This window comes from Diadema antillarum, unplaced genomic scaffold, assembly GCF_040938485.1.
Source record: "Diadema antillarum isolate AM-2024a unplaced genomic scaffold, OU_Dant_1.0 seq00000634_RagTag, whole genome shotgun sequence".
Taxonomy (NCBI): Eukaryota; Metazoa; Echinodermata; class Echinoidea; order Diadematoida; family Diadematidae; genus Diadema; species Diadema antillarum.
Window position 1 is genome coordinate 28,128 of NW_027271551.1, and position 20,950 is coordinate 49,077.

At 39.3% G+C, this 20,950-nt stretch overlaps 1 protein-coding gene across 1 annotated transcript in view; it reads right to left on the reverse strand.

Moving 5' to 3' along the window:
- The window catches only part of LOC139736257 (mediator of RNA polymerase II transcription subunit 16-like), a 44,114-nt gene extending 24,453 nt beyond the window's left edge, over window positions 1–19,661 (reverse strand). Inside the window, exons 1-7 of the mRNA XM_071646989.1 lie at window positions 19,494–19,661; window positions 18,164–18,319; window positions 16,317–16,518; window positions 15,801–15,935; window positions 14,646–14,748; window positions 14,056–14,139; window positions 13,138–13,215 (exon numbers count right to left, since the gene is read on the reverse strand). Coding sequence (XP_071503090.1) covers window positions 13,138–13,215; window positions 14,056–14,139; window positions 14,646–14,748; window positions 15,801–15,935; window positions 16,317–16,518; window positions 18,164–18,319; window positions 19,494–19,543 — 808 coding nt within the window. The 5' untranslated portion in view covers window positions 19,544–19,661. The remainder of the gene's footprint in view (window positions 1–13,137; window positions 13,216–14,055; window positions 14,140–14,645; window positions 14,749–15,800; window positions 15,936–16,316; window positions 16,519–18,163; window positions 18,320–19,493) is intronic.
- Between the last annotated feature and the right edge of the window lie 1,289 nt (window positions 19,662–20,950).

Here is a 20,950-nt window from a genome sequence, read left to right on the forward strand (position 1 = left end):
AGACTGTAACTCACAAATATGCCTCTTGAAATGTTTTGAAAAACTTCTGCTTGCTTTTACATGAGCGGATGATTATCAGTTGTTTTTTCTGCTTTTTCATTTTGTGTGAAACAAAGTATTGTTTCTCTTCAAAAGATAGCGTGCCAATTAATCTGCACTTACTGTTAGTGCTCTATCGGCCCTATAAGACATTCAAACCCACCTTCAGCCTAGACATCCGTAGACGTTGTGGTGTCGAGCGGGATCTGAACATCTCTCATGAAGCGAGACTTCTCTCTTTTCTTTTCCCCACTAACAATGTGAAACAAAGATATCCGTAGGCATTGTAGTATGTAGTCGTGGTAGAGCGAGACTTCTCTTTTCTTTTCTTTTCCCCACTAACAAACAAGTTTTCAATAGCAGGAAACATAATAGAGGTATTCACACATACTGTTTACATTTCCCATCACATGCATTTTAGCGTGCCAATTAATCTGCACTTACTGTTAGTGCTCTATCGGCCCTATAAGACACTCAAACCCACCTTCAGCCTAGACATCCGTAGACGTTGTGGTGTCGAGCGGGATCTGAACATCTCTCATGAAGCGAGACTTGTCTTGTCTTTTCTTTTCCCCACTAACAATGTGAAACAAAGATATCCGTAGGCATTGTAGTATGTAGTCGTCTGGAAAAGAATTACCAAGAACTTTTCAACACAATACATGTTCAAAAGAAGCCATTTGGTTCATATATAATTTACTCGACAGAGTGACTTATAGGGGCCTACTTATCACTGTCCACGTACTCGAACAGTTTTCGCTAAATATACAAGCGGATGTTCACAAGACTGCAAAGAGTAGAATGATTTGCCCCTTAACATGTCAGACTACTACATCTCTTGAAATATCTTCAAACGTAAATTAAAGTCATTCCTCTTAAATGATTACTCTCGGTCGACGAATGAGGTCCTCGTCTGCATGTCATTGCCGATCTCGTCAGTGTGACTGCATGGGCCGTCCGTTGAGCGGTCTGCCGTCACGCTGTCAGTAGGCCTATTCTCTTCGTCACCATCACTCTCCACTTTGTATCAGTCTGACAGGGCGCTTCAACATCTCCGATGACACCAGTTGACTATTTGGAGTTTGTAATTGCACTCCAAATTGGCGTAAACCAAAGTTTTGTGCTATCGTGACTCCCAGTTTTTCCTAATGTCCTGCTGCTCGCCGGTTCAGTCACGACAGTCAGATCCTCATCACATTCACAGCGAAGGTCGATGGTGCATTCGGCGTCGATAAAGATTAGTTGGTTGACTTGGAGGGGGGGGGGGGCATGATGTACCAAGAAAGGGGAACTCCTGACTTTATCTCTGTGGTCTCCAACTATTATCAAAGTTCCTCAAAATTCCAAAATACTCTGCAGCCTTTGTTTCACTACATAGTGTGAAGCCGCTCCCACTGTGCTTGCCACTCTGATTTCTCGGCTGAGACATGTTTTTTTATAACTAATTTACTAACAAACTTCCTTTCCCTAAAGCATTTCATTGGCTCAATCTTACATTGGGGTGTGGCGTTCACTGGAAATTAATTTCTTACTGGTCAAATGTTCAATTTGCTCCTCCTATTCGTTTCTGTGAAAACTCAATTTTCTATGATTCATCTCAATTTCTGATTAACTCGCCCACTGTCTTTTAGTTTCTTCATTCACTTGTTCTCTGTAACCACTGGTAAAGACTTTATTGTTTCTTGGATATCAAAATGATAAACCAAATGAATATTAGTGTCCTTATGGCAACCAATGTCATCGTTGTTCTGGGTCATTATCCCTGAATTTGTCTTTGGAGTTCCTGTTTGACCCACTCCACTAAACAATAAATGCTAAAATAGAGGGATAAATTCTGGCAGGAGGGCCACCTTCCAGCTCAGAGGGTCATTTATGTTTGGGGATCAGAGGGCAAAAACAAGTCATCACGTCATTCCCCGTAATTTGGCGCGGGGCTTTGGGGATGGAGAGTGCTGACCACTAGCGGGGAAAGTAGCCAACATCAAACTCATAAATTCCTATGACCATAGACTTTTCTTGGAAGAGGTGGTTTTGACACACACACACAAAAGAAAGGAAATAGCTGGAAGGAACATAAACGGTTTCATAAGGGCTTTTTACACTTGTAAATTTTTGCTTAGTCCCGTACCAAAGGTGGGGCTAAGGGGGGGGGGGGGGGGGGGGGGCTTAGCCCCACCGCTTGTACGGGACTATCCTTAGCCCACTGTTTACACTCGTTTTTGCCAAAGTGGGCTAGTCCCACCGATAATCCCGCACTATCTGGCCCTGCAAAATAGCAGGGTTAGCACCGCAATTGCGGTGCCAAGCAAGTGAGTGTAAACAGAACGAAAAAATAATCCGGGGCTAAGCAACGGAGACGAAGTCCAACCCCCACTGACCAATCAGAAACGAGGTAATCAAGTGATGCCGGTGCGTGCGTGTACGTGTACAGTGCACAGCGTAATCATGAATATTAATGTGGTTTGGAAAGTCCGGGGCTAAGAAATACGAGTGTAAAAAGGTCAGTTTTCTCCTTAGCCCCGGACAAGAGATAGTACGGGACTGATTGGCCAGTGTAAAAAGCTGAAACAATTGATACGGGACTAACGATAGTCCTGGGTCAGAGAAAGTCCGGGTTAAGAAACACAAGTGTAAAAAGGGCTATAGACTCCAAGAAGGGGAAAAGACTGAGCATATATTGACCTCACAGGGTGTCTAGGAAAAGGACTGCAGTGTTGTTTTCCTTTACTCTCTATCCTATTCTATTCTATTCTATTATATTTTATTCTTTATTATAAACACGTGCTAGTAGCCATCTGGGCTACAATTGTGTTTGTTCTGTACATCCTCTAAAGGTCACCAGAGGTCAGAGGTAGAGCCTTATCTGTGCTTTTTGGAATATGAAGACAATTTCTTGTAAAACAGGTATATGCTTGTTTTGTACATCTTAACCGTGTTTATCATTAACTAATGACACTACAGATCAATATTATGATATTTTGAGGTCATTGACCTCTAAAAGGTCACCAGAGGTCAGACTTAGAAACCTGTCTTTGCTCTTTGGAATATGAAGACAGTTTCATTGCAAAACAGATATGCTTGTTTTGCACATCTTAACCATGTTTATCATTAACTAATAACATCACAGATCAATATTATGGTATTTTAAGGTCATTGACCTCTAAAGGTCATCAGAGGTCAAAGGTAGAAACCTGTCAATGCCCTGTGGAATCAGAAGATTTGTAGTACAAATGCATATTTAGTGCAGCATAACCAAGATCTAAGCCTGTCATTCACAAATGCCTCCAAACATCAATATTCTGATATTTAAAGTTCATTGACCTCTGGAGGTCATCAGAGGTCAAATCAGACTTACCTCCCGATCTTAAAATGAATCTTATGGTATGTACTAACACTGGTGAAAGTTTCATACTTTAGTCAAATTTTGCACAATTCTCGTGATTTTGAGGGCTTAACCGCTCTACTAGAATACAGAGGGAGAAATTAAGCTTGTACATAAATCGTCCTAAATGCAAACGATACAAATCGTAAATCCTTAAGATGTTGTTTTCATAAGATGATGTCTCAGTATGGCATCTCCGTGATTCCTGGCAAATAATACAAAGAACTTCGTTTTCTGTAGTAATGATATCCTTTTTATTAAAAGTAGGAGTCAGGGGGGGGGGGGGGTGGGGGCAGTGACCCGGGAGGTAGTTACCCAGGGAGTAATTGACGTGGTGCACTGTCCTGGGGGTAATTTTCCTCTTGATAGTGTTATAGGGGAGGGGAAGTTGTAGGCCTACTTATCCGGGGTAATCATCCATGGGGAGTTATCGGAGGGGGTAGTTATCGGGTGGAAGTTATCTGGGGTCTAGTTATCGGAGGAGGGGGTAATTAATCTGGGGATGATTATCCTGGTGGTAATTATCGGGGGGGGGGGGGGGGGTAGTTATCCGGAGGGTAATTATCCGGGGGGTAATTATCCGGGGGGTAATAATCCGGGGGTAATTATCCGGGGGTAGTTATCCGAGGGGTAGTTATCCGGGGGGTAGTTATCCTGGGGGTAGTTACCCAGGGGGTAGTTCTCCTGGGGGTAGTTACCCAGGGGGTAGTTTTCCAGGGGGTAGCTATCCAGGGGGTAGTTTTCCGGGGGGTAATTATCCAGGGGGTAGTTATCCGCGGGGGTAGTTATCCAGGGGTAGTTATCCGATGGGTAGTTATCCGAGGGGTAGTTATCCAGGGGGTAGATTTCCTAAGGGGGAATTGCCCTGGGGGGTGATTGCCCTAGGAGGGTAGTTGTCCGGGGGGGGGGGGGGGTAGTTGTCCCAGGGGGTAATTACCCTGGAGGGTAATTGCCCTTGGAGGGTAGTTGTCCGGGGGGTAGTTGCCCTAGGGGGGAATTGTCCTGGGGGGTAATTATCCGGGTGGTAGTTATCCGGAGGGTGGTTTTTCAGGGGGTACTGTTCCTAGACCCGTATAGTAGGCATTTGTTGTCGTTTTTACAGCGTTTCCTAATAAATGCCTATAGCGAAAACCCAACACAACTTTTATCAAGGAGGGAAGGGAACTTAAATTTAAATTTAACATAGTTTACAGAAATCAGACATGTAAATATGGCAATCATATACATCCGCACGGCCGATTGTAATCTCTTACTTTGATTATCAAACGTGATCGCCTGCATTTACGTGCTTTTTTTCTAATTTCTTGAACTTTCCCTCATTCTCTCTTTTTTAAAAACAATTGCTCGAAACATTTGAAAATCGTAACACAGTCTGCTATCCCACAACATAATATTCCATTTGATTCGTCACTTATTGTTGGTCGGGTGACGCCAAATGTTGGAATCTCGAGCGATGATACACGGCATTTTGTTTGTTGGTTTTCGTCTCATCGCTCAAAAGAATTTTGACTACGATTACAGAGGTATCATCTACAAGACATAACTGATGGTTTACAGAAGTGATCATCAATTCAGTAAGGATTAGTCAAGTCATGAATTCACTTTACCCATCATGTCTAATCGAACCACGACATTGTTTGGGTAACCGTGCCTTTTTATTCTCAAAGTTCAAACTAATTCTTGACATAATCAAAACAAATAATTCTTTATATAATTTCTCAAAATACTCGAAAGATGGCCTAGGTCAAAACTTTCTACAAAGATTGCGTACGGCAATCTTTACTAGCCTAAACAAGTTTTCTAGAGCTATCAGTTCCCCCTATGACGATGACTTCGATTGCGTTTTGAACTTGCATCGAACTACTTTCAAAACAGCTATTACCTTTATAGTTCAATTAATAAACCAGTCTTTTGAATTCATAACCAACATTCGTAATCGTAACCATACAGTAACATAATACTGCATGTCAATAAAAGTTGGAAAATGTAAATGCTATGTCAGTAGCGCAGAATAAATGAGTAACGATTATCTTCATACATTCTAATTCCTAAGTGATGTCGCTGCGAAAATGGTTTGACGACTGCTTCAAGCAAATAAAATAAAAAGGAATGGGATTTACTTCTGATAGTGCCACGCCGTACAATGCATTTCACTGTATTTGGTAACGTTTCGTTACGTTTCTGTGCGCTTTACGTACGGAAAATAAAAGGCAGATTGATGCTATTAATAGTCCAGGCGCAGGGACCCAGAAAAAATGACTTCGTTCAACCCACCCCGTAGAAAAGGTTTGACTGCATAGGGTGGTCGGTTGGACTCTCTGGAACACCCCTAGGTAGTATGTGATTCGAAATTGTGGTATCAATAAAATTTTACAGGCCATTTTAGTTGCGACAAGACCTTATTGTTCGAAAAAGAGTCTGCGCACGCCAAGACTACTACACGCACCACTAGCACTGCTACAGGCGCCAGTGCCAGTGGTGAGTGTAGTAGTCTTAGTGCACGCAGACTTTTTCCTCGGCAAACAAGGGTTTTTGCCAGCAAACTCACTAGCTGAGGTCAGTGTAGTTTAGTTTCTAGCCGTTTTTATTTCGTGTATATTTTTTCCGAGTTGCAGCAAGCCGAGTGAGGTTGTATACCCAGTGATTGTGACCCCAAACCGTTCGGGCGTCGCAATCACCGTCGCAAAACACCGTAAACCGTATGTATATATGTTGCTAGAGATGTCAGCAAAACAATGGGATACATTGTAAGTTAAAATATTGTGCATGGTTACCATGGTAACCAGATGTATACAGGTGATTGATAATCCAAAAAATGCCTCCAACTGCTGCAAACTTTGGTATTTTTTGTTCAGTTTTTTTTTTGTAGATAGGTGAATTAAAAACAAATATTTCTATTGATTATTGTTCAAAAAAGTTTTTTCCTGTTGCCATGGCAACCAGATATCCAATCAGGATTCAGCTGTCAATACTTAAGAACTAATGCCCATATTTTCAAAAAGCTCAATAAGCATGTCATTCTGCATAATTGTACCATTTACCGTACTTTTAACACATATTTGACTTCAAATTACAGGCAAATGTTGTTTCCAGCAATGTATGGACACAAAATTCCCTTCAAAATCTATGTTAATACAGAGAGCAAAGCCGACGATATTCTGATATTAGCTTTTTAGAGTATATATTTACAGAGAAATGGTTATTCGAAACAACCTTGGAAAAGAGCAGAAGAAAGCAATTGATTGTTCTTGTTCTTAAAGGAAATTTATTCAAGAATGCAGATAATTCCTTTCTAAAAAAGGAATATACATGTACACTGCATTATCCATCAATGGAATTAAAAGCGTACTTTTCGTTGGTAAGCTATATATATTTGGACAACTTGTGGTGATATTTCATAATCAAGTTCGAATTACCAATTCTTTGTTAAATATGAATTCAATTTTCATTTCTTGTTAAGCCTGTTACTAGAGCTCACAGTGTGATGGATTGACTTTCAGTACTTCGTTATATATATATATATATATATATATATATATATATATATACAAGTATTTTAGCTTTATTTTCAACAAGTTTATTTGTGGATCGAGGTATTTGTGAATCAGGGTATTTTAAGGACGTCTCAGGGTCAGACAATTCAGACAACTTTCTGTCTCAAATATACCATCAGCATTTATGTTTGTACCACACCAGCGTGCGATTAAAGTGAAAAAAAAAATCTCGAGTGTAAATACTTTGTCGTGCTTTTCGGGGACTGTAAGTGCACGAAATTTGAATCATTCTGTTTATTATAGGCTATATCTAAAGTGTAGATACATTTTTTGGTGCTTTTCGTGGACTGTAAGTGCACGAAATTTGATTCATTCTGTCGATATAGGGTATCATTATTTGGACAACTTATGGTGATATTTCATAACCAAGTTCGAATCGTCAGTTCTTTGTTAGATATGAATTTCTTGTTATGCCTGTTACTAGAGCTCACAGTGTGACTGACTTTCAGTACTGTTATACATTACAGTACAAGTTTTGTAACTTTTTTGTTCAACAATTTTATTTGTGGATCAGGGTATTTTAAGGACATTTCGGGCTCAGATAACTTTCTATTTTCCACAGTCATTTATAAGTTTGCCACAACAAAGTAGGATAAAGTGAAAGAAAATATCTGGAATCCAGACACGTTTGTTTATTTTGCCTTACGTGCTCATGATCACCCATTGTAAGTCGGGTCTTAACCCTATAAAGCCCAAGCTATTTTGACCCCTTCCAGGCCCAAGGGGGGGGGGGGGGGGGGGGGGGGGGCGGCACATTGTGCCCCCTACATAACTTCTTTATTATATGATGTATGACCGTCATATTTGGCACATGGGTTATAGCAACTCATGCTCTACATGACCCAACATTTCTCAAGGTTACCCACTGAGGGCACTATTTCCCAAAATATAAAAAATACATAGAGAATATGCTAAAATCATGTTTTTTTCTTTCTATTTCTTTATCCCCAGTAAATATGTTGTTATTTTATATTAATCATTTTCATATTTACTACAAAGGAAGAGCAAGTCAACGTTCACTATCTGTTATGGTTGAAATTTCTCAAGGTCAACATGTGGGGCGTAATTCATTACAATATAAAGAAATATATGAAAACCTATTACGTATTGCTTGGAATGGGTGCATATATTGGTATCACATTTCACATTTTCAAAATACTGAAATTTTAAGTTTACAGATTGATATTATGATAAACAAATGATATTCCAGGCAAAGCTTGTGTGAAGATAACACAAAATAAAAAGGTAATCTTTGAAAAATGCTGTATTTTCGATTATTTCTATTATATCTATTGTTTGATGCCTACGTTATATAGAAAATAAAGGAAATAATAAGAAGACCATTTCAGGGTAATTCTCAACCATAATTACTTCACATTTCTTTCCTTTAGCAAACTATAGTCAAGAAACCCCAATTTCATCCATAATTATATTGTTAACTGAAATTGAAACAGAAAATCATACAAAATCTGACTAACATGGTTGTCAGTTTACGGTTGCCATAGCAAACAGGAATATCGGACATACCTAAATTATACATCAAAATTTTTGTAATAAGATTTTAGGAAAAGCCACCAAATTTGGTTGAAACCGGGCTTTATAGGGTTAAACTACCCACCGTCAACACTACAAAGTTAACCTGGATAAAACGGATAGGACCCCTAAGATTTTCCCTCATTCTCTCTTAATAGCATTAATTCATTACTGCACGTTTTAATACAAATTTGCATGTCATGACTTTTCATTTTATTTTTTTATTTTTAACCCTAGCTTACCAACGAAAAAGTACGCTTTTAATTCCATTGATGGATAATGCAGTGTACGTGTATATTCCTTCTTTAGAAAGGAACTTATCTGCATTCTTGAATAAATTTCCTTTAAGAACAAGAACAATCAATTGCTTTCTTCTGCTCTTTTCCAAGGTTGTTTTGAATAACCATTTCTCTGTAAATATATACTCTAAAAAGCTAATATCAGAATATCGTCGGCTTTGCTCTCTGTATTAACATAGATTTTGGAGGGAATTTTGTGTCCATACATTGCTGGAAACAACATTTGCCTGTAATTTGAAGTCAAATATGTGTTAAAAGTACGGTAAATGGTACTATTATGCAGAATGACATGCTTATTGAGCTTTTTGAAATTATGGGCATTAGTTCTTAAGTATTGACAGCTGAATCCTGATTGGATATTACTGGTTGCCATGGCAACAGGAAAAAACTTGTTTGAACAATAATCAATAGAAATGTTTGTTTTTAATTCACCTATCTACAAAAAAAAAAAAAACTGAACAAAAAATACCAAAGTTTGCAGCAGTTGGAGGCATTTGTTGGATTATCAATCACCTGTATACATCTGGTTACCATGGTAACCATGCACAATATTTTAACTTACAATGTATCCCATTGTTTTGCTGACATCTCTAGCAATATATATATATATATATGGTTTTACGGTGTTTTGAGGAATTATTCATGAAATAACTGCAAAAAACTGTGATTATGTTGTAATTTTCAGTGCCAGCCGCAACCGACCCCAGTCTAGTTTCTAGTCGTTTTTATTTCGTTTTCATCTCTCCGAGTTGCAGCTTGCGCATGTGTAGAAGCCCACTTTATTGTGCTAAGCCGAGCGAAGGCGCATACCAAGTGATTGCGACGCCCGAACGGTTTGGGGTCACACTCACTGGGTATGCAACCTCACTCGGCTTGCTGCAACTCGGAAAAAATATACACAAAATAAAAACGGCTAGAAACTAAACTACAATGACCTCAGCTAGTGAGTTTGCTGGCAAAAACCCTTGTTTGCCGAGGAAAAAGTCTGCGTGCGCTAAGACTACTACACGCACCACTGGCACTTGCGCCTGTAGCAGTGCTAGTGGTGCGTGTAGTAGTCTTGGCGTTCGCAGACTCTTTTTCGAACAATAAGGTCTTGTCGCAACTAAAATGGCCTGTAAAATTTTATTGATACCACAATTTCGACTCACATACTACCTGGGGGTGTTCCTGGAGGTCCTATCTACCACTCTGTGTGGTCAAACCTTTTCTGCGGGGTGGGTTGAACGAACTCCTTAATTAAGGCCCGTACAGGAATTAGCGCCTTGACTATAACATGCTAACACACAACGCATTCAAAATGTTTTTGTTTTTTTTAATAAAAATACACAGTGTACAATATAATGCTTTAGTATACGTTTTGAAACTTTGAATTTGCGAGTCCTTTATAAAGTTATAAGCAGGGTTATTACATTATCAAGCAAAAATTAAAGTATTTAGGGATTCGGATTTGCGCAGAAGACTAACAGTGCTATATATGGCGATCGTTCGCAACAGAGACAATCCTCTTCATTAGATATACAATGTAATTCTGTCTTCATGAATTGAAAGAGAAACAAAAAGAAGTCAACTTTTTAACTTCATTTAGGTTTCTCACCAACTGAACTTAATTTGATCTGCCATGCATGACATCGCTGTGTGTTCTATTAATTCTATTGAATTATTTGATCTGCGTGCTTGTTTTTTATGCAGAATATCACAAGTAAGTTTAATTCATTGAAGTTCATAATGTTTGTACATATGGCGTGTTCGTTGTTTTGTATTTTCATTTTCATAATATATCATTTGTCCATTATCTGATTCTGACCACGAAAATATGGCGACTGTTCAAATGCGGAGCATGTACTGGAAAAATGTAATGTCTCCTGCCAGTATAGACAAACTAAATTCTAGTCTATCCCCGCTTTAAATGGAAATGAAAAAAAAAAAACGAAGTTCGACTTTCAGTAGATTTCAACTGTTTTGTATAGTGCCTGATTCATGTAATGGACACAATTCTTCAGCACATAAGCAATCACACAACTTTCGGGAATAGATGTATGTCTTAATGATTGTATCTCATGGAAGAAAACTCGTCTCCTTGCCTGAATTTTAGCTTCTTCCTGTTCAAGCCTGAAAGAAATGGTTGAACATCAATCGCAATCACTATATAAGAGAGGCACATCCTTAAAAGTAAGCACAGGAGTACTGAGACACACTACGAAATAAAAACGGGCCTTTTATCACTATTGACAACGCATGACATTGAAATGTGTTTTTTTATCCTTGGGGGAGGGGGGGGGGGGGTTAATACAATGGATTATTCTGAAGGTTCGTTAATCACACAAGGAAACATGTTCGCTATTAGCTTAGGTTCGTTAACAAGAAAATTAAATGCGGTTCCTTTCCGGTGGTTCCTTTACCCGAAAGTAATCAAGCAATCATTTTTTCTAATAAGGTTTGTGAATATAAAACGAAGTGAAGAAGGCCTAAGTATTAATTCCGAATATTTGTCAGTATTATTATCTATACTCCAAACTCCAACTGCAAAAGTGATGTAAAAAAAAAAAATCAGCTTAAGCTACAAGTTAATGTTTTTTTTATATGCTATGGTATTACAGAAGTGACTGAGAATAAGAAGTATATTTATGTTACAATCATTGTAAACCCAAAGTAAAGCTGTCAAGCCTACATCAACCTTTGCTTCTGATATATGTATAATATGTGCAGCATTGGCAAGCGTGATAAGCGATGATTACTGTGCACGCAACGCCTATAAAGGAAATGTGCCTAATATGGCGGGAATTCAGAATGTTACGGCTGTATACAGCTGCAGCAGAACAGACGCGAAAGCAGTCTTTGATGCTCTGCAACATTACGACCATGTGCGTAATTTGAGGGTTTTTAGTACACGCAAAGAACACGATCTCAAAAGACGACTATCGTTAATTAACGTCATTGACTTTTTCTACCGATGCTGTCTTTTGAACCCCGCCTACAATAGGTTCTCAGGTTCTATTTAGGTATTGGTACTTGCTAAACGCATCCTCTTTAGTTTCCATTGACAACAACATGGGAGGAGAATGGAAGCGATGAACGCCCTCGCTAAAAGACGCTTCTCGTAAGACGCATCGCGTGCCCGCTTACAATAGGTTCTCAGGCTCTATTTAGGTATTGGTAGTTGCTAAACGCATCCTCTTTAGTTTCCATTGACAACAACATGGGAGGAGAATGGAAGCGATCAACGCCCTCGCTAAAAGACGCTTCTCGTAAGACGCATTGCGTGCCTTTTTTTCTTTCTACTGTTTCCTATTGTTTGTGAGTTAAAAACTTGCGGCAAACCACAACGCAGCCGACACGCAACGCGTACCGACTCATTCATGCGGCGGCAGCGGCACGGACACAAACGCGCCGAAGTTTACATTCGGGCTGCCGTATTGGTCAGATTTGTTAATGATAGACCTGTCCTGCGATTGGTTAATTATCTTACATACCCAAGCTATCGCCTTATACGGTAGTACGTGCGATGGAGCGTAAACGCCGTCGCTAAGCGGGACTGTTGTATTGTTTCGTCCCGTGAAAGAAACAGGTTGTGAGCTTGAACATAGCCTGAACTTTGAGAACGATTTTCTCCGTTATTTAGAAAATGGACTGACGTCATGAACATAGTTGATATTCGTTTTAATGATCTATAGGGATGTCGAAATGAGTTGTATTACATATCAGTGTAAAGCTTAGAGTCTGTAGAATTCACATATAGGCATAACTACGATTTCATTTTTTGCGACTTTTGACTCATTCCGACGGAGCGCATCACATATGTCGTTTAACTATTGCAATGCTTGACGGGTCAAGACTTGCCACAGTAGTGCCTTTTGTCACCTTTAATTTGAAATCCAATAAATCCAACTTGTGCAGGACAATTGCAAAAAGTGATTCCATCATGTTTGAAAAGGGATATTCAATGGAACATGCACATTTTCAAGAATGTGATCCTTTTGACAGGTGGGAAGGGGGAGTTACAGCATTATTGGTTTATAACAACCATAATCTGCAATCTCATGGGTTTCAAAGCATGCAGTGGTACTAACACAGCAACAAAAATGGCACTGGCATCAGTGTAAATCAGAAACATGTTGTTTCAAGTTGCTTGCTGGCACGAATCAGAAATATGACAGACCATTATACAATCACTCAGATCTATTTATTCATAAAAAATATGAATAAAAATTTTTGAAGTGGAATTGACTGTTAAAATTCATGTTCATAATGATGTAGCTGTACTCCACTTGTAAAACCAGACAACAGAGTATAATTTGCTCAAAGACCAAATGATCAAAGACACACTCACACTTATCCCTGCTGGTAACCTCACACAAGCACTGCATGTAGAGTGAGGGAAGGTATTCTGTCGACATCTGCAGCTTGTCTGTACAAGATTAAAAGAAATTGAACAGTTACTGTAAGGGTCTTTATGACAGCAGTAACAACAACAACAAATTTAATATTTGAACATTCCATGTAGCTGGTATCTCCCCCTGTATCATCATGACCAAATATTACATTCTTGATTTACCCGGTACTCAAAGAACTTCTTTTTACCTCTACTGTTTCCTATGTACACTGTCTCCTTCAAGTATATTTCCTCCTCTTCCTCCCTCTCTTTGGGTTTCTTTGTTGTTTTCCTGTTGTTTTAAAAACATCCCCCCCCACCCCCGTGTTATGCTGTAACACCAGAAATGTTCGCATGCATTTTAATTCTGCGAACTTTGCAAGAGCCACAAATCGCGAAATTAAAATGCACGCAAACATTTTTACCGACACTATATGCATTGAATGCCAGTGGCAATTCATGAAAATTTCATACCGCGAAAAAGGCCGTTGGCTCCAATTCGCGAAAATTTCACGCGGCGAACATATTGTGTTTTACAGTATGCACTCTTAACTGCAAAAATGACATCAATTCTGTTTAGATCTTATGCTTATCATGTATGGGGTACCAACTTCTCTGTGTGAACAATTCTCATCTGGTGTCAAACAGGAACAGATAATTGTTGAACGTCTGAGAAGCAGCCATAATTGATCCTGAGACCGACATTTTGCTCTTGTGACCATATTTCCGCTGATGCATGCAGAACGCCCACATGTCATCTGGCTTTTATCCCAATGGATATCCTACCCGCTTCTTCATTAAGGCATGATTTGAATACTTAGTTTATGTATGGTGTGAGTGAAAGCACTTGTACAAGTACAATAAGGGAGTAAGTACCATCATCCCATGAGAGAGACACTTTGTAAACTTGGAGAGGACACCTTGTGCCACCATCTGAGGTGGCAACCAGAATATGTCCAGCTGAAGGAGAATGAGAGAGAGAGAAAAAAAAAAATCTTCATTCCTGCAGAAGTTGTATACAAGGATGGAGATTGCTTGCATAAAAAAGACATAGAGACAGTGATTCTAAGATGTCATTTTAAATAGCAACGCAAAGGTGTGTTCAAACACTCTCCTAAAACATACTGTACAGTACCATACAACAGCATTAAATTTCAAATTAATGACATTCCTGCATGAAGTTGTTTCTATTACACCTGATTGACAAATTGGTCTACATTAAATCATGAATAACACTTCTATGTATGCCCATGTTATTCTTAGAGGAATTCACAGTTCAATTCCCCTTAGAATTGTATGCTCTTTAGCTTTTCATAGAGTGGTTTCTGAATAGCTCGCAAAACGTTATAAGCTGAATCCTCACCTCAACCAACACTACACTGCATACCATCCTTTTAATTGCAAATGTCTCAAATTAAAACAGATGGAGTTAACTCCTTTTGCAATCAAACTCTTCATGTACTCACAGCTGGTGAAGGCGATGTCCGCGAGTGCGATGTGACTCCTGGCATTTCCAAGTCTCTCGGTCACAACAACTGTTTTCCCAGATTTCAATACTGTAGCAGAAATCTGAACGTGTAGAATAGAATTTAAACAAAAACAAACAAGTAAAGAAACAAAAAGAGATGAATGGCATATGGGTTTAACAATTCTCCAATGTGTTCCTAAATTCCGCAACACTTTGGAACACATACTAGTTTTGTATTTCATGCATAATGACATTTTGGTACACTGAAAGATCGAACAATTCAATTCTACCTCGAGTGTTCTACAAACTTGTATGAAATAATATGCTAATCCCTGTTATCAAGTAGCCCTACTAAGATTACTTAATCATACTTTGAATGACTCCTTGACTACATTTTTGTAATGTAGTCACACTTTTTGTGTGTGTGTGTGTGTGGGTGTGTGTATGCAATATTCACATTGTGTGCAAGTCAACCAGGGACGCAAAAATGTTTGACCTTTTCTTATGTCAATGGAAAATGGAACTCAGAATTATTTTTCTTTCCACTGTTTCATTTTTTTTTTTTTTTTTTGGTTTCTATTGTAAAGTGGGCACTGTTTTTGCGCATATACAATTATGTGTACACATATATATTGCATTACATTTTAGACCTGTATTTTTTTTTTGGTCAAATTGCTCAATTCCATGAACATTCCATGAACTACCTTTGTAATGCTTGTATACTTTTATGCACAATTTTGTTGATGATGGAAATAAATTGAATTAGTCTGAACTGACCTGAACTGTGCCAGGTCTAAGACTTGTAATATTCATGTTAATAAAAATACAGTGGGTACTATGCCTTCCTCTAAACTCTTTTTCTTTGTGATCTTGAATTATGGACATCTTCTTTAATTTCTTTGAACAACATGTTCTTATTCAATTTGACAAATACACTTATATGACAAACATTTGGGGAAAATGTCCATTCGGGTAAGTGGGGAAAAATATCTATTGCTGGGCCTTGCAACACAGCAGCTACTTTGCTTCAAAAACAAGCAAATTAAAAAAAAAATAGACCAGCAATTAAGTTTGGCTCTGGAAATATGCTAACTGCTGCATATTCTGTCAAAATGAAACTTAGTATGGTCTGATGTGATGAAAGAACACTAACCAGTCCGGATCCAGTGACAGACACCCAGCCTTCCATCGGGCGCATACCGAACTCAGCGAGACTGGGTGTGAAGCGAGTCCTGGAGAACTTGTCAAGCATGTTTGGCGAGTCGATATTGTCGACATTGTACGATATCTGATAGAGCAGACAAAAAAAAAAGAAAGAAAGAGTGAACGCGTACAAGCATTTGTACATTATTGTATTCAGCACAAAGCACTGTGAAAACATTTTGTACTTCAAAGTGAAAAAAGTTAAGGTTCAAACATTGCAAAAAAAAACAAACTAAACTGCATTTTGGATAAGTTTGAATTTGAAAATAATTTGTGCAAATACTGCAAAGATGAAATTTTGTTGTCAATTGAACAGCTAGCTACATAATGAAAAAAAAAAACATTTTGCTTGAAGCATACATCATTCAGTGAAAATCATTAAATTGTGACTTTGAGAAGCAAAACATGCTGGCTAGCACAATGCAGCCAAGGAAGCAAGGAGATGTTTTTCTTTTGCAGTCCACACCTTCATGCCATTGTGCAGCCATGCGACGGCCATGATGGGCTCCCCTTGTAGGTGACTCTCGGCTGCACAGTACCAGTCATTCATCAGGTAATGCTTCATCTTCCACAGGAACACCGTTCCCATGGCATCGGCCGAGAGCAGCTGGGTGCCGTCGCTGTTCCAGCGCAGTGCCTGGATGGCATCTCTGTGCTGGTTCCCAAAGCTATGAAGATTGAATAAAACAATAAACCTTTCAATAGATGCAAAGGACAACCAAGTGTACATTATGCTGGAAACAGACACACATTCCTGTTCGCACAAAGTCGGCCCACTCAATATAAAAAAAAAAAAAACTAGATATATCTCTACGGCGACTGATATGCCTCCGCCATAATGCATGGTTCTCCTAATAGGTCTATAGTACAATGTCTTGACAATGTGTGATGACAGTTTCACACAATTGGCAAAATATTAGAATGACAGGTTTGACACAAATGAGCTGAATGTTCACTTTCCTAGAACTAGGTTCAATTGGATGAATGATTAAAATTTCAGAGTGCAGGTATTTGGGGAACTGATGATTTTTACTCGACTTTTGACCCTTTTATAAGTTTATGCATTGAGTAACTTTCAAGGTATTGAGAAAAAGTATAATTTCAGTATCAAGTGGGAAAATAACATTATCTAAACCTGGCCTTTGACCTTTGACCTCACAGTTCCAAAGAGAATCACTGTTAGGTTGAGCATGCATAAATATGTAAGTTTCATGATGATACCTGGAGTTACTTTTGAGATATGGAGGAAAAAGTGCAATTCAGCACTTTCACTTGACCTTGACCTTTTGACCTTTGAGCAAGAAACTTTCCACAGAATATATATTGGGTAATACATGTACACATCAAGTTTAAAAAAAAAAACCTTCAGGCATTGCATAAATACAAGGAAGTGTAGTGATATTTTGAGGAGTTGACCTTGACCTTTGACCCCCTGACCTTTGAACCATGACCCCTAACTTCCCTAGATAATCACTTCCCATTGGAACAAGCATATATACTAAGTTCCATGAAGATACCTTGAACCATTTGCGAGATATGGAGAAAAACATGAATTTTCAACCTTTTTTTCACAAAACCTGTGACCTTTGACCTTTGACCCTGTGACCCTAAAATCCAAACAAAGTATTATTCCCCCAGGATATACCCTCATACCAAGTTTGATGTAAAACCACCACACGGTTCTTGAGATATCGACAAAAACAAAACGGGACGGACGTACGTACGTACGTACGGACGGACGGACGGACGGACGGATGACCTGAAAACATAATGCCTCCGGCCACTTCATTGGCGGAGGCATAAAAAACATAGTGCCGGCCCTGTATTGTTTTCACCACCAGCAATGCTCTTCTGTCAACAGACAATTTTCATACAGATACTGGTTAGCAGCAATCTCAACACCTGCTGGCACACAGGAACCTATTTTGACTCAATTCAAACTAGTTACACATAATTCATGGGTGTATTACCTGTTGTTTAAACATATCTTGATGTACTTTAAAACAAAATTTGCAGTTGGCTGGTACAATGAGTTTGTAAGTGCACGTTAGGTGAAAGTCACTAAATTCTTCCTTCATTTTGGTCAGACATTTAACTCTGGGATTTCAGCTCAGTAATCAATGAATGCAGGTGGGGGGGGGGGGGGGATCAGGAGATGTTTTGCATTGTAGGCTTTGAATAAGGCAATCTTTAGCATGCTTGTGATTTCCAATTCACGCAGAGTACATAGAAATATTTTTACCTGCTTCTTAATTTCCTGTTTACCATTTACATCAAAGTCATGACAACTGATAATAACCATGGGCATTTTACCTGCATACTTCCCACGGCCTGTCAGGATCTACAACATGAATGGTAGGTCTGTACACCTCCCTTTCTTCAGGCAAAGTAGGATTTCCTATGGCTGTGAAGGCTGCAATGTTGCGGCACGACCAACTGCACACAGAGTCATCGATTAGGGTCTTGATGCTGAAATACAAAAGTACAAATCAAAAGGGTCTTGAATCACTTTCAAGGTTAACCAAAAGTACCCCAATACTGTACAAACCACCATTGCACTGTTTCCACAGATTTGTAAGCGGACAAGGAATGCTATTGGGATTGGCGGTCACTTGAAGTCATGCTCAATATTTTGCATTGTTGGATGGCACCATGACCCATAGTTGACCACGAAAAGGGGATACATGTACAGTACATGTACAACGTATGTGTAGCGCTTGACTGCTTTTGCACAGATGGATTACCAACCTATCTGTTCTCTGTCAACCTTTCAAAAAGAATCTCGTTTGAGGGCATTGGAGGCATGGCTCTCCGAGAATTGTGGGAGGACCAGGTTAAATTGTATTTAGTAATTTCCTGAAAGTTATCCAATAACAAAACAGTCAGGGGAAAAGATTAGTGTTAGGATTTAAAACTAAAATTTAATGACAGCTTTGCACTGTCATGATCAAATTGATGCAGGGAATGGTGAGATACCGGTAACTTTACACAGAATTATTTGCAAAGCTGCAAAGCAAGGTTAATTTCGACACTTGTGTACAGCAACAAGGTTGACTCTAACCATTGTTAACCAATGCTGTTAACCCGACACTGCACTGTACATGTAGTTAGCATGGTATCTAGGCCTCACTTGCAAACCTTGCTTCCTAACGGTGGTGAAACGCATGGATCCACTGCCACTGGGCGCCCTGTGGTGGGGCTTATTTCACGATTTTGACAAGAATTAATTCCAAAAACTTTAACGCTAAATCAAATTTACATGACCAGTTTCAAAAGATATTGAATGCAGAATTTGTTAGACTAGAAATGAGTAACATTGATCGATTGTCATCACATGTTGTTAGATACCACTTGGCCCAAGGCCAAGCAAGTCACACTTTTTCGTTTGTCTTTGGGTTGGCGTGTTCGAAGTTCATGACTTCTCTGTATTTTAGCCACTGAATTGCCAATCATTGCACGAAAATCAGACGCAATTCATCCAATGAGTTGCCAAGTTTGATATTAAATAATTTTATACCCATTCAATTCAATTCAATTCAAGCTAACAGTTAGACTTCTAACGTTAGCAGGTTCCCTTCAACGCGACGACTTGTACTGACGTAAAACATCACATATCGGACTAGGGTCTGGGGATACGGCTTACCACACATTCGCATCTGTGTTGGGCCAGTCGGTGACAAATGCCCGCTCCATAGCAGGCAAAGGAAACCAAAGCTTGGCTAGAGAACGAACGGTGTTATGTGTAGAATAACTGATTTCCTCGGAAGGAACGAACAAGCACAAAGATTCCACAATTCGCAGGTTTCTACGCTCTTTGATTCGCACAAAGTCAAATCAAAGATCGTACATGTACAGCTAGGTCGCATCGGTCGCGGTCGAACAATGAGGGCGACAAATTCACTTGTGCGACTTCAAGGAAAAAAAAAAAAGGGTACATAACTAGTGAGTACCCTGGTACATGTAAATGTAAAATCAAATGTTTGAGAGAAAACGGATAGAGTCCAGGGGCCTACTGAAGAAGTGCCAAGTTCTTTCTAAAAGAGAAGAATGATTCTTCTTAGAGATGAATTGCGCTTCTAGCTCATTTTGTATATAATTAAATTAGTTGAATAATATGCGGTCTAAAAGACAGGGAACTCCTCCTCGACAGAACTGTCATCGGTTGGTCAGGAATTATTGCTACTTTTACAGACTGAAAACAAAACTAACAAACAAATTGACCTGCGCAATCATCTGCCTTGGCCCCGTCTTATAAAGACTTGTGATTGATTCAAATCAATCACAACTTTACGATTGAATGCAAATCCATCTTATAAAAAAGTTATGATTGAAATTAAGACGGAGAACTGCAATCAACCAATCGCAGGTTGCGATTAATTGCAGCTTTCAAGAGATTTGTGATTGATTGATTTCTATCACAATTTTTATGACAGGGCCCAGATATTGCCTACCTCGCACCAGAACATTCGGTGAGGTTGAAATTTTACACGAAGTGTAGGCCTTTACAACTTGGCCTTGTGGTGTGAATAAGAGTCTTAACTAATGATTTGGCGACAGATTGTCCAGTCACCGAGTAGACCGCCTATACACGCGTAATAGTTGAAGAAAGTGAAATTCCTAATCGGTCGTCATAGATAGGGCCTAATGTTGCAATTGTTTGGGATTCAACACGCTTTGAACATTGCACTTCCTTTCCGGGGGGGGGGGGGGCGGTTAACATAGAGAAACTATCAGAAGATTGAAGAAAAGATCGAGAGTTGTCAAGTACAAACTGAGATGAAAAGACACCAAGGATCCAAGGATGAGTCGAGTTTAGTTCGGAAAGAGCTGCTTCAAGGATTATCTCATCAAGGTTCAATACGGTTCAAGTGCGACTGTCCGAACCTTCTGCGAGCCGGAGGTTTCCACCAGAAGCAATCTTTTTATAAGGAATACCTACTTTGCGGCGCACTACGCCTGGAGACCGGTCACTTCCCTCTTTGAAAAAGTTCCAGTCTGATTTAAACTTCAGAATATTTTTTTCCCCACACCCCAACGTTATTCTCAACACGTTGAAGATATTTTGCCGCGAGGACGAGACGTTTAGTGCCATCTGCAGCT